Raw genomic sequence first — 14,679 nt, 5'->3', positions numbered from 1 at the left:
TGCTGGCATCACAGGTGTGAACCACTGTGCCCAGCCTAATTGTCTACTTCAATTGGAGCATAGGATGTGTGAATAGGGATGTGGAAGACAAAGCCAGAAAGAGGGGTTGGGAAAAGATTGTGGATAGCCTTATTCCATTGGGAAGAGTTTGGGTTTTATATAGTTCCTTAAGATATATAGATTCACGCTGGGTGTGGTGGCTCACGCCTGTAATCCCAGCACTTTGGGAGGCCGAGATGGGCTGATCACCTGAGATTGGGAGTTCGAGATCAGCCTGACCAACATGAAGAAACCCCATCTCTACTAAAAATACAAAATTAGCTGGGCATGGTGTCACATGCGTGTAATCCCAGCTACTCGGGTGGCTGAGGCAGGAGAGTTGCTTGAACCTGGGAGGTAGAGGTTGTGGTGAGCCAAGCTCACGCCATTGCACTCTAGACTGCAATGAGAGCTAAAGTTTTTCTCAAAAAAAAAAAAAAAAGATATAGATTCATAATTTATACATAGAGACTGAATGCTTTAAATATGAGAAGTGTTGCCTGTTGAAGAATACGTCTTTAGAGATTATATACCTATCAACAGATAATTGTATTGGTTTAAAACATGTTTAAAACTCCTTTGGAGCTAACCATAAATAAAATCATAAATTATAGAAGACTTGTCTTTTGCGAGTAATACTTTCTGAGAGCTCTGTAAATCCTCAGATTTTAAGATTAAGGCATCTTTTTGTGGAATCCTTACTTTCTCTGAATTATATTTCCATTGAGAGTTGTATGTTAAGTTTCTTGTATGTACACATATTCTACAAGTTAATATTCTTTTCAACTTCAGTGAAAGTTATATTTCACTTGAATCCCTTTTGCTCAGGTTGGAGCATTTGCTGAATTAATTTAGTGATTTTTGGTTGGAGGATATAGAACTTTTTTTTCTGGTTAAGAGCTGTTATTTTCTTAGTCGTTACATTTTTCTTTCTTTGTGGGGGCGAGGGGCATATTACATTAATGGACTCAGTTTTTTTTTCTTAAACTCTTTAGAGGTATTGCCTTTTAACTTTCATACCAATGCTTTGTTGGGCATGGCGGCACACACCTGTGGGCCCAGCTCCTTGAGAGGCTGAGGCAGTAGAATTGCCTAAGACCAGGAGGTTAAGGCTGCAGTTAGCTGTGATTGTGCCATTGCACTCCAACCTTGGCAAGAAAAGAAGACCCTGTCTCAAAAAAAACTTCCAAAAACAAATGCTTGGTGTTAGGCTAGACTCATGCATTTAGCCTCTAGATTGGACCTCTAGCTTCTTCACTGCCTTAACCAAGTATCTTCTGGGTGGCTCTCAAAACAGTGGTAATCATGAATGTTAAATCTATGAATGTCATGTTCTCTCATACCGTAAATCTACAAGAATTCCTCCCTTGATTGATATCTTGTTCTTTCACTTCTTTCTTCTACATATGTGTTTATGTACATACATACAGTCATTCTTCGATGTCTGTAGGGGATTGGTTCCGGGAACTCCCCCACCCAATACAAAAAACTGTGGATGCTCAAGTTCCAATTTTTAAATATAATGTGTTTGAATATAAACTGTGCACACCCTCCCATATACTTTAAATCATCTCTAGATTATTTATAATACGTAATACAATGTAAATGCTGTGTAAATAGTATTACACTATATTAAAACAATTTTTTATGGTGTTGTTGAATGTTTTTGATAGACGGTTGCCAGAATCTGCAGATGTAGAACACATGGATATGGAGGGCTGACTGCATATATATATAAAATGTGTATGCGTATGTAAATTAAAAAAGAAACTGAACTTTATTTCTAGTTCTTTCAGGAAGCATCAGGAACATTTATAAAGATTTGAGCCAGACACGGTGGCTCATGCCTGTAATCCCAGTACTTTGGGAGGCCGAGGCAGGCATATCACGAGGTCAGGAATTCAAGACCAGCCTGACCAGCATGGTGAAACACCATCTCTACTAAAAATACAAAAATCAGCCAGACGTAGTAGTGAGTGGCTGTAATCCCAGCTACTCAGGAGGCTGAGACAGGAGAATCATTTGAACCCAGGAGGTGGAGGTTGTAGTAAGCTGAGATCATGCCACTGCACTCCAGCCGCCTGGCGACAGAGCGAGACTTCGTCTTAAAAAAAAGAAAAAGATTTGAAAGATAGGAAGATGTGCTGTGGGAATTTAACTGACTGATTCGAGTCCTGAGGAAGCCTTTGGGATCTCAAGAAACCTACTGATGTACATTTATAAGTTGCCATAAGGTGATAATGTGGGTGTAATTAATTTTGTACTTTATTTTATTTTATTTATTTATTTTTTTAATTGCATTTTAGGTTTTGGGGTACATGTGAAGAACATGCAAGATTGTTCCATAGGTACACACGTGACAGTGTGGTTTGCTGCCTTCCTCCCCTTCACCTGTATCTGGCATTTCTCCCCATACTATCTCTCCTCAACTCCTCACCCCCCACTGTCTCTCCCCTATTTCCCCCCAACAGACCCCAGTGTGTAGTGCTCCCCTCCCTGTGTCCATTTGTTCTTATTGTTCAACACCTGCCTATGAGTGAGAACATGTGGTGTTTGATTTTCTGTTCTTGTGTCAGTTTGCTGAGAATGATGGTTTCCTGGTTCATCCATGTCTCTACAAAGAACACAAACTCATCGTTTTTGATGGCTGCATAATATTCCATGGTGTATATGTGCCACATTTTCCCTGTCCAATATATCATCGATGGGCATTTAGGTTGGTTCCAGGTCTTTGCTATTGTAAACTGTGCTGCAATGAACATTCGTGTGCATGTGTCCTTATAGTAGAAGAATTTATAATCCTTTGGATATATACGCAGTAATGGGATTGCTGGGTCAAATGGAATTTCTATTTCTAGGTCCTTGAAGAATTGCCACACTGTCTTCCACAATGGTTGGACTAATTTACACTCCCACCAACAGTGTAAAAGTGTTCCTATTTCTCCACATCCTCTCCAGCATCTGTTGTCTCCAGATTTTTTAATGATTGCCATTCTAACTGGCGTGAGATGGTATCTCAATGTAGTTTTGATTTGCATTTCTCTAATGACCAGTGATGATGAGCATTTTTTCATATGTTTGTTGGCCTCATGTATGTCTTCTTTTGTAAAGTGTCTGTTCATATCCTTCGCCCACTTTTGAATGGGCTTGTTTGTTTTTTTTCTTGTAAATCTGCTTTAGTTCTTTGTAAATTCTGGATATCAGCCCTTTGTCAGATGGATAAGCTGCAAAAATTTTTTCCCATTCTCTTGGTTGCCGATTCACTCTAATGACTGTTTCTTTTGCCGTGCAGAAGCTGTGGAGTTTGATTAGGTCCCATTTGTCTATTTTGGCTTTTGTTGTCAATGCTTTTGGTGTTTTGGTCATGAAGTCCTTGCCTACGCCTATGTCCTGAATGGTTTTGCCTAGATTTTCTTCTAGGGTTTTTATGGTGTTAGGTCTTATGTTTAAGTCTTTAATCCATCTGGAGTTAATTTTAGTGTAAGGTGTTAGGAAGGGGTCAAGTTTCTGCTTTCTGCACATGGCTAGCCAGTTTTCCCAACACCATTTATTAATTAGGGAATCCTTTCCCCATTGCTTGTTTTTGTCAGGTTTGTCAAAGATCGGATGGTTGTAGATATGTTATGTTGCCTCCGAGGCCTCTGTTCTGTTCCATTGGTCTATTTCTCTGTTTTGGTACCAGTACCATGCTGTTTTGATTACTGTAGCCTTGTAGTATAGTTTGAAGTCCAGTAGTGTGATGCCTCCCGCTTTGTTCTTTTTGCTTAGAATTGACTTGGCTATGCGGGCTTTCTTTTGGTTCCATATGAAGTTTAAGGTGGTTTTTTTCCAGTTCTGTGAAGAAGGTCATTGGTAGCTTGATGGGGATAGCGTTGAATCTGTAAATTACTTTGGGCAGTATGGCCATTTTCACGATATTGATTCTTCCTAACCATGAACATGGAATGTTTCTCCATCTGTTTGTGTCCTCTCTTATTTCGTTGAGCAGTGGTTCGTAGTTCTCCTTGAAGAGGTCCTTTACGTTCCTTGTTAGTTGTATTCCTAGGTATTTTATTCTCTTTGTAGCAATTATGAATGGCAGTTCGTTCTTGATTTGGCTCTCTTTAAGTCTATTATTGGTGTATAGGAATGCTTGTGATTTTTGCACATTGATTTTGTATCCTGAGACTTTGCTGAAGTTGCTTATCAGTTTCAGGAGATTTTGGGCTGAGACGATGGGGTCTTCTAGATATACAATCATGTCGTCTGCAAATAGAGACAATTTGACTTCCTCCTTTCCTAATTGAATACCCTTTATTTCTTTTTCTTGCCTGATTGTTCTGGCTAGAACTTCCAGTACTATATTGAATAGGAGTGGTGAGAGAGGGCATCCTTGTCTAGTGCCAGATTTCAAAGGGAATGCTTCCAGTTTTTGCCCATTCAGTATGATATTGGCTGTTGGTTTGTCGTAAATAGCTTTTATTATTTTGAGATACGTTCCATGAATACCTGGTTTATTGAGGGTTTTTAGCATAAAGGGCTGTTGAATTTTGTCAAAGGCCGTCTCTGCATCAATTGAGATAATCATGTGGTTTTTGTCTTTGGTTCTATTATTGGTGGATTATGTTTATAGACTTGTGTATGTTGAACTAGCCTTGCATCCCCGGGATGAATCCTACTTGATCATGGTGGATAAGCTTTTTGATGTGCTGTTGCAATCAGCTTTCCAGTATTGTATTGAAGATTTTTGCATCTATGTTCATCATGGATATTGGCCTGAAGTTTTCTTTTCTTGTAATTTTGTACTTTAAATGAGAATTTGGGCAATTGAAGGTTTTCTGTATACGAAAATCTATATTTGTAATCTTACATTTAGGAATAGAGAGATTGTGAAGGAATATACCACTATCTCCTATAGCATTTCAGAGGTAAAATGTTATCTAAAAGCATCACTTGAGCCCAAGGAGTTCAAGGGTGTAGTGAACTATGATCATGCCACTGCACTCCTAACCTGGCAGTGGAGAGAGACCCTCATTTCTTAAAAACATAAAATAAAATTTATCTTTATTTTCAGTATAATCCATAGTTTACATCTTATCTGTTTTTGAAATGTAACAATATCATAAATAAAATGGTACAGTAATTTTACTTATTAAGAAAATTTCAGGAGACTTCTAGTTTGTTAAAATGTTAAACTAGGCTGAGTGTGGTGGCTCATGCTTATAATTACAGCACTTTGGGAGGCCAAGGCAGGCGGATCACCTGAGGTCAGGAGTTTCAGACCAGCCTGGCCAACATGGTGAAACCTTGTCTCTACTAAAAAATACAAAAATTAGTCAGATGCGGTAGTGCGCTTCTATAATCCCAGCTCCTCAGGAGGCTGGGGCATGCGAATCGCTTGAACCCGGGAGGCGGAGGTTACAGTGAGCCAAGATCGCGTCACTGCACTCCAGCGTGGGCGACATAGTGAGACTCCATCTCAAAAAAAAGTAAAACTAGCTGTGGAATAAATAAATACCAGATTAAAATACAGTTTTTAGGCCTAGTGCAGTGGCTCACGGATGTAATTCCAGCACTTTGGGAGGCCAAAGTAAGAGGATTGTTTGAGGCTAAGAGTTTGAAACCAGCCTGGCAACATAGCAAGACCCTGTCTCTACCAAAAAAATTAAAATTAGCTAGATGTGGTAGTGAGCACTTATAGTCCCAGTTACTTGGGAGCCCGAGGTGGGAGAATTGCTTGAGTTCAAGATTTCGAGGCCTATGATTGCACTATTGCACTCCAGCCTGGGCAACAGAGCTATCTCAAATAAATAAATTAATTAATAAGCAAGCAGCAATTTTTGAGTTGAACATCATTTCTTTACTTGACTCCAGAGTTAAAGAGGCATCCAATTGCTTTTTGTGTTTATTTTTATATTTACTGCTTTTGCCTGCAACTGTATTTCTGGTTCTAGGTAAATATAACATATGCTACGTCTTTGGCAACATGTATTTCATCCACTGGATTGTGAGCTCTGTTTTGTTTTGTCACTCCTTTAGTCCCAGTGCCAATAACTGTGCCTGGCACAAAGTAGGTGTTTAGTTAATATTGTTAAATGAGCAAATATGAATATTTGACTATATCACTGGAATCCTCATTTATTAATACTGCACTATCTTTTCTTAGCTGTTTTTGTGAACATATGTTTGCTGGTCTTGTACCCTATCTAGGTTGGAAGTACATTGTGAGTAGAAACGTGGTTTGATTTGTTTTTCCTGTATTCTCCTTTACAGTAGGATAGACCTTAATGGGTCGTAGGTATTTCCCAACCATGTGATTGAACTGAAATATATTGGTAGATTTTATTTTTTCAGGAGACTGACAAAAGTATAGTCATAAATAAGAAATTCGGAAGAGAATCAAAAAACTAGTATATACTCATCTGTCAGCTTGAAGGCTTATGTAAGATGCCATACTTTTATGGAGTAAAAAGGTATAAAGTTCTGGGGCTGGGTGCGGTGGCTCACGCCTGTAATCCCAGCACTTTGGGAGTATGAGGCGAACTGAACACCTAAGGTTGGGAATTCGACACCAGCCTGACCAACATGATGAAACCACGTCTCTACTAAAAATACAAAATTAGCTGGGTGTGGTGGCTCATATCTGTAATCCCAGATACTTGGATGGGCTGAGGCAGGAGAATCTCTTGAACCCGGGAGGCAGAGGGAACCTGGGAGGCAGAGGTTGGGGTGCCCAAGATTGTGCCATTGCATTCCAGCCTGGGCAACAAGAACACAACTCTCATCTCCAAAAACAAAAGGGTTAGGATTCTGGGACTATGAGATAGAGTTTTGCTCTGTTGCTCCAGCTGGAGTACAGTGGCATTGTCTCGGCTCACTGCAACCTCTGCCTCCTGGGTTCAAGCAGTTCTGCCTAAACTGTCCAAGTAGCTGGGATTACAGGCTCTCACCACCACACTCAGCTAATTTTTTTTGTATTTTTAGTAGAGATGGGGTTTCACCATGTTGGCCATACTGTTTTTGAACTCCTAACCTCAATGATCCGTCCACCCTGGCCTCCTAAAGTACTAGGATTATAGGTGACGGCCACCGCACCCAGCCTCTGGGACTCTTCTTTTCCTTGGTCCTTAGCAGACTATTTCCTGTTTTGGGGTTTTTGTTTTGTTTTGCTTCGTTTTGTTTGGCCTTCTAACTGTGTTACAAGTGGTTTAGGTCAGTGGTTCTGTAAGTGTGGTCCCAGATCAGCAGCATTAGCATCACCTGGGTACTTATTAGAAATGCAAATTCTTGGGCCCCACTCCAGACCTACCTAATAAGCAACTCTGAGGGTAGAACCTAAACAATTATGTTTTAACAAGTCATCTGAGAGATTCTGATGGTAAAGTTTGATGTCACCAAATGATAATGACACCTTTTTTTGAGACAGTCTTTCTCTGTTGCCCATTTTGGAGTGCAGTGGCACGATCTTGGCTCACTGCAACTTCCACCTCCCGACTTAAAGCAGTTCTCCTGTCTCAGCATTCAAAGTAGCCGGGACTACAGATACATGCCACCGTGCCCAACTAATTTTTGTATTTTTAGTATAGACAGGGTTTCACCATGTTGGTCAGACTGGTCTTGAACTCCTGACCTCAGGTGATCCACCTGCCTCGGCCTCCCAAAGTGCTGGAATTACTGGCATGAGGCATTGAGCCCAGCCTGATATTGACACTGTCTTTAATAGAGAGGGCTAGAGGCAGTGATTATGTGCCAGAGAAAACTAGCAGCCTAGATTTAAGAGTATGATATAAACCAGAGCTTTTCAGTGGGAATAGATGTAGTTTATAGAAGGCATTAAGACATAAAGCAGATTATTGAAACTTCATTGTACACTGTTTCTTAGCTTAAGTAAACCATATAATTGACTTTTACTTATATATTTCCTCCATTACTTTGAAGTTTGTGTTCAAACTGAAAGATGAGAACCTTAAATTAGTCAAGTTTTATAATATTTTACTTTAGATTTTTGTAAAATCAAATGCTCTTTACTTTCCATAGCAAGTAACTGAAAAGCTACTGAAAAGTGTCCAACCCAAGAATTTTGTGTATTTTTCATTTTGAATATACTTCTCGGTGGTTTCAATTTTGAATCCTAACCCTTTTTAAGAGTACAAGGTCATTTAAAATGGCTTTAATAAGGCTAAGCGCACTGGCCCACGCCTGTAATCCCAGCACTTTGGGAGGGCGATGTGGGCAGATCGTGAAGTCAGGAGTTTGAGACTAGCCTGACCAACATGGTGAAACCCCGTCTCTACTAAAAATACAAAAATTAGCTGGGTGTGGAATCTTGCTTAGTCGCCTAGGCTGGAGTGCAGTGGCACAGTCTCAGCTCACTGCAACCTTCACCTCCCAGGTTCAAGTGATTCTCCTGCCTCAGCCTCCCAAGTAGGTGGGACTACAGGTGCTTGCCACCACACCTGGCTAATTTTTATATGTTAAGTGGAGATGGGATTTCACCATGTTGGCCAAGCTGATATCAAACTCTTGACCTCAAGTGATCCAGCCACCCGCCTTAGCCTCCCAGAGTGCTGGTGTGAGCTGCTGTGCCTGGCCTATTTTCCTCTTTTTCTTTTTACCTTTCTTCTTTCCCTTCTTTTCTGCCTTTCGTTGTTTTCTTCTTTTATGTCTCCCACCATCGCCCTTCCTTTTCATTTAAATAATTCAAAGAGCAGTATACTACCATATCTGGAGATTTTTTAGCTGGAATTTAACATTTATTTTGAAAGAGTAAGAATTTATACCAATTATTATGTTTTTGACTCCGATTGTTTTACAGAAGGAATTAGCTTTTTTATGTAGGAATGTGTTTTGAGACTTTTTGTTTCTATCTTCCCACTTCTGTAGAGAAAAAAAGGTAAAAGATTGACATTATCATAGTTTTTATTCTCAGAGGTCTTAGTTTAGGTCCTAATTTTCTTTCAATTATACTCATAATTTATTTAACTAGTCCCCTTTAGATGGTCATTTGGGTTGTATATATATTCTTGTCTGTGTTTTATCAGTCACTTATGTAATTCCACATGTGTACAAATATATATTTGAAGGATAACATTCTAAAATTGTTTAAAGGGTATGTGCACTTACAAATTTGACAGATATTGCTGGTTGTCATCTGTAAAGTGAAACTGGTTTATACCACCACAGCTAACATATAAATGTCTGTTTTCTAACATATTATTAAATTACTGAACTTTATTGTCTAATGGAAAAGGAGGAATCTGATTGTACTTTATTTTTTATATTTTTAATTTTTTAATGAGATGTCTTGGTATGTTGGCCAGGATGGTCTTAAACTCCCAGCCTCAAGCAGTCCTCTCACCTCAGTCTCCCAAAGTTCTGGGATTACAGCCATTAGCTACCATGCCTAGTCCTGATACTTTTTTTTTTTGAAACAGGGTCTCACTATGTCACCCATGCTGGACTGTGGTGGTATGATCATGGCTTACTACAGCCTTGGCCTCCTGGGCTCAGGTGATTCTCCTGCCTCAGCCTCCCGAGTAGCTGGGACCACAGACACCTGCCACGATGCCTGGCTGATTTTTAAAATTATTTGTAGGGACGTGGTCTCGCTATGTTGCACAGGCTAGCCTCAAACTCCTGAGCTCAAGTTATCCTCCTCGGTTTCCCAAGGTGCTGCAATTACAGGGCTGAACCACTGTGCCCAGCCTCTGATAATACTTTTAATTGTAATTTCTCTTATGCTTGAAGTTGAACATATACAGTAAAGACTTTAGAGTACTATAGGCTGAAGTTTCAGAATCATCCAGGACCAATGATGGTAGCAGAAATACGAAACTAGCCAAAGAGTATAGAAAGGACAAAATTGATTATTGACACTGTTGTTATTTTCAGTATTTGATTGCATTGATTAGCTTATTACTTTTATTAAAGTCACTTTAAAGAGCATATAAAATTCTGTGCCAAAGCATGTTTGACCTGACAGTTTGGGCCGTCATTTCCTTTTAACAAGACTTTCATTTTTATCAGCCTTAAATGTGTCATTACTATTCTGGTTAGGTAACATAATTATCCCACTGCAGAATGTATAATTTCAAAAGAGTATTGTGCATATTTGGTGCCTTTACCTCTGAAAACGAATTGTTTTCAGACCACTTTTATTTCAGTAAGATAAATGCAATCCTTCTCTTAATTGAAATGTAAAATTTAAAGCACATTGAAATGAAAACAAAAAGCTAACACTACCTATATCTTGACAGTTATAAGAGACTAGGTAAGTTGGATTTTATGTTTCTTGTGGTACTGAATAGAAACAAATCTTTGAATGAGAATTAAGTTTAATGGCTCATTTGCTAAACCTAAGTTGGACAGTCCTCACAATTCCTTAGGAATGTGGCAAGGTCATCCTTTAATGTAAAGTTACTGTTTACTTCATGGAAAGCACTGTAGATACATAAATAACATTGTTACCTGTCTTAATGGGCCAATATAATAGACAGGGGGTGGTGGTACATGTGAGAAAGTGAAATTTCTAGCTAGTTTTGAGGTCCTTATGACTTTTAAGAGGTTTTATGAGTCACTTTAACAAGTAGTGTTTGTGACATAGTTTCAGTTTCTCATGTGAAAGATAGTATTTCAATTGTAAATGTCCTTTCAATATTCTGGAGAGCTAGTCTTTCCTAGCCCCTCTGTTTTACTGACTTTAAAAGTTGTTTACAGTTTGTTTCATGTTCAAATTTAGGGTTTTAGTAATTCCTTGGGGTTGGGGGCAGGAAGGTGCAGAAGGCCATTGTCTCTGATTTTCCTTTTCCCAACTTTCACTTTCTTTTTTTCTGTGGATTACATTTCAAGACTGGTGAGAAAAAGGATGGATATTGAGAAAAGGGAGCAGTTTACTGTGTGTAGGGGAGGTCCATAATAAAGTCACTTAAGGAATCTGATATAAAGTTTAAATATATGATGAAGCTTGTGCAAGGGGATTCTAAGAACTGGCTTTACTTTCCCCCTTCCCGCTTTATAAAAAAGAAATTCGGTTAATGGCAAAAAGACAAAACACTTTATCAAAGTATTCTGTACATCTTGCATTTATTTGCATTAATATTAGTTGTTTTATTTTATTTTACTTTATTTGTTGAGATGGAGTCTCACTCTGTCACCCAGAGTGGAGTGCAGTGACATGATCTTGGCTCACTGCAACCTCCACTTCCTTGGTTCAAGTGATTCTCCTGCCTCAGCTTCCCAAGTAGCTGGGATTATAGGTGCCACCATGTGCCACTCATTTTTGTATTTTTAGTAGAGATGGGGTTTTACTGTGTTGGCCAGGGTGGTCTCAAACTCTTGACCTCAAGTGATCTGCCTGCCTCAGCCTCCCAAAGTGTTGGGATTACAGGTGTGAGCCACTGTGCCCAGCAGTATTAGTTGTTTTAGATTGTAGACTCTAGATGATATGGACTATGTGTTATAAAATCCCTAGTCTGAAGTAAAATGCATATAGATGTCATCCTCCTGCTTTCTAACTTAAACCCCTTTTCCCCTTGCAGTCAGTGCATTTTTGTATTTTTATATACTTTGTGACAAATATGTAAAGGAAATATATTTGCATCTAATTGTTCTGAATTCCACAAGTTCTTTACTGACTTTAAAAAAAAATTTTTTTTTTTTTTTGGTCTAAACTGAATTTTGTCTTTCTCTCCCCTACTTAGGCCCAGATCGCCTTCCTACAGGGAGAAAGGAAGGGCCAAGAAAATTTGAAGAAGGATCTTGTGAGGAGGATCAAAATGTTGGAGTATGCTCTTAAACAGGAAAGGTAATTCAGTAAAATAAAAAATGCTATTCTTTTTTTTGAGACCGAGTTTTGATCTTGTTGCCCAGCCTGGAGTGCAATGGCGCGATCTCGGCTCACCACAACCTCTGCCTCCCCAGTTCAAGCGATTCTCCTGCCTTAGCCTCCCGAGTAGCTGGGATTACAGGCATGCACCACCATGCACAGCTAATTTTGTATTTTATGTAATTTTGTATTTTCTCCATGTCTGGTCTGAACTCTCGACCTTAGGTGGTCTGCCCACCTCGGCTTCCCAAAGTGCTAGGATTACAGGCATAAGCCACTGTGACCAGCCAAAATGGTGTTCTCTTAAATGTAGGAATAATTTTTTCATCATTCCTAAAATAAATTTAAATGTTAATACTGCTTGAATTCTGGAGTATATGTAGTAAACATTTGTATGAATGGCTGTAATATGTTAATTTTATTATGAATAATAATGATCAAAAAACGGATTTATATGATTTTTTGAAAATTAGCAACATTTGTTTTCCTACTCTGCCCTTTTTGAAGAAACAGATGTGCTCCCTGAACTGTCAGTACCCATTCATTTTAAAGTTGAAAGTTTTTGATTTGTAAAGAAAATTTCTATAAAGTTTGCTCCTTTTCCTGTCATTTAATATTATTCAATTTGATGTATTTTCTTTAGAAAAAAATTGCTCCAGCAGACTGTGTTGAGATTCTATATAGACTTTTGTTGTATGTATTTTGTTCCTTTGCTGTCAGTCATTACTATCTCTCCAGAAGCTTATCTTACCTTTCTATTTTGCTAGTGTCTAAGATAGTCAAGTAACTAAATTTGGGTCACAAGTAAAAGAAAATAGGTCATGACTGAGAGTTTTGGAAGTTACATGAGTTGTTTATTTGCTTTAATGAATGGGCCTTGGATTTTTTTATTGTCAACAATCTGAGACAGTTTATTTTTTTTAGATAACTGAGTACTTATAGGTGATACTGGAATTATCTGTTTTGCTACTTCTTTGCTTTGTTTTTAATGGTGCTTGTTTTTTCTCTTTTTGAAGTTGGTGAAAGGGATATTTGCAATAAAATAGCATTTAGATGCAATTAGATAAATAGATGATAGTTATGAATAATAAGAAAGAAATAAAATTTTGTTAGAACTTGTGTTCATCTTCATGTAGAATCTTTCATTGGTATAAGAGATTGAAAGTAGGTTGACCTCTTAGTGAAAAATAGGTGTTTATTTTCATACTTTGGGAAAGTTGATGGAAAGCTGTATTAGGGACATGGAAAGCGAAACCATTTTTAAAAGTACATAATTTGGGAGTCTTTAAGGTTTTTTTGTTTTTGTTTTTGTTTTTAAAGACAGAGTTCCACTCTGTTGTCCAGGCTGGAGTACAGTGGCGTGATCTTGGCTCACTGCAATCTCTACCTCCTGGGTTCAAGCAATTCTCCTGTCTCAGCTTCCTGAGTTGCTGGGCCTACAGGTGCATGCCACCATGCCCGGCTACTTTTTTTGTATTTTTGGTAGAGATGGGACTTCACAATATTGGTCAGGATGGTCTTGAACACCTGACCTCAGGTAATCCACCACCTCAGCCTCCCAAAGTGCTGGGATTACAGGCGTGAGCTGCTGTGCACTGCCAAGTATTCGAGATTTTAAGCTGTCTAAATTACAGGCTTAACCAAAGAGACAGAATAATAACATTAATTATGACAACTATTTATTGGATGGTTACTGTGTATCAACCCCTGAGACTTAAAAACTAAGTAATTTGAGTAGAGTAGTGGAGCTGTAGTAAAGCTGTGATTCAGATCTGTTAAATCTGTATGGTTCTGAAGCCTGTACTCTTTACCAGTACATTATACTATCTTATAAGGCAAGAGAATTGAAAATACATAAATACTAAAGTAACCAGGAATGGGGTGTGTGTGTATCCAGACTTGTAAACCACAAAAGTACAGTGAAGTATAAGTGCTACTACAGTAGAAGTGTACAAGATATATTGAAGTCACAAAGAAGGTAGTGGTTGTTTTTTTTCCAGAGTCACTTTGTTGCCCCACCTGGAGTGCAGTGATGTTGTCTCGGCTCACTCCCCTCCTGGGCTCAAGTGATTCTCTTGCCTCAGTCTCCTGAGTAGCTGGGATTATAGGCACCCACCACCACGCCTGGCTAATTTTTGTGTTTTTAATAGATACGAGGTTTCACCACATTGGCCAGGCTGGTCTCGAACTCCTGACCTCAAGTAATCTGCCTGCCTCGGCCTCCCCAAGAGCTGGGATTACAGGCGTGAGTGACCATGTGTGGCTGGGAGTGGTTATTTTCATCTGGAAGATAAAAGTAGAAAGGAGGGCAGAGTTAGAGGAGGTAAGGCTTGAATAGTATCGAATAAGAAATTGCTTGCCAGGCAAACAAGGTGTAGGAAGTAGAGAGAACATGTTTGACATGGAAGAAAGCAGTTTGGTGTGTTCAGAAATTTGTGATCACTTTGTGTGGAGAGTAGGATGTTGGCTGTGGTCCTCCTCTCACTTGATGACCGATAATGGTAGAAGGAGGCAAGAGTTAGATCACAGAGAGCCTAACCAAGGAGTTCAGACTTTTATCTTACATATAACAGGGAATATGGTAGGTTTAATTTTGTTTGTTTGTTTATTTGAAACAGGGTCTTGCTTTGTTGCCCAGGCTGGAGTGCAGTGGCACAATCATGGCTCACTGCATTGTCAACCTCCTAGACACAAGCGATCCTCCCACTTCAGCCTCCCGAGTGGCCAGGAATACAGATATACTCCAGTTCACACAGATAATTTTTTAATTTTTTAGAGAGACAAGGTCTCGCCCTGTTGCCAGGGCTGTCCTGGAACTCCTGGGCTCAAGCAATCCT

General features: G+C 39.1%; 1 protein-coding gene across 2 annotated transcripts in view; it reads left to right on the top strand.

The window, feature by feature from the left end:
* Positions 1–14,679, top strand: part of STRN (striatin) — a 133,048-nt gene that overhangs the window by 38,493 nt on the left and 79,876 nt on the right. For both annotated transcript variants that reach the window (XM_012475494.2, XM_012475493.2), the window contains exon 2: positions 11,718–11,821. In XM_012475494.2, coding sequence (XP_012330917.1) covers positions 11,718–11,821 — 104 coding nt within the window. The remainder of the gene's footprint in view (positions 1–11,717; positions 11,822–14,679) is intronic.

This window comes from Aotus nancymaae, unplaced genomic scaffold (genome assembly GCF_030222135.1).
Source record: "Aotus nancymaae isolate 86718 unplaced genomic scaffold, 86718_ANA_hifiasm-v0.15.2.pri h1tg000057l, whole genome shotgun sequence".
NCBI lineage: Eukaryota > Metazoa > Chordata > Mammalia > Primates > Aotidae > Aotus > Aotus nancymaae.
The sequence above is the reverse complement of the archived record's forward strand: the minus strand, read 5'-3'. Positions and strand labels throughout refer to the sequence as shown.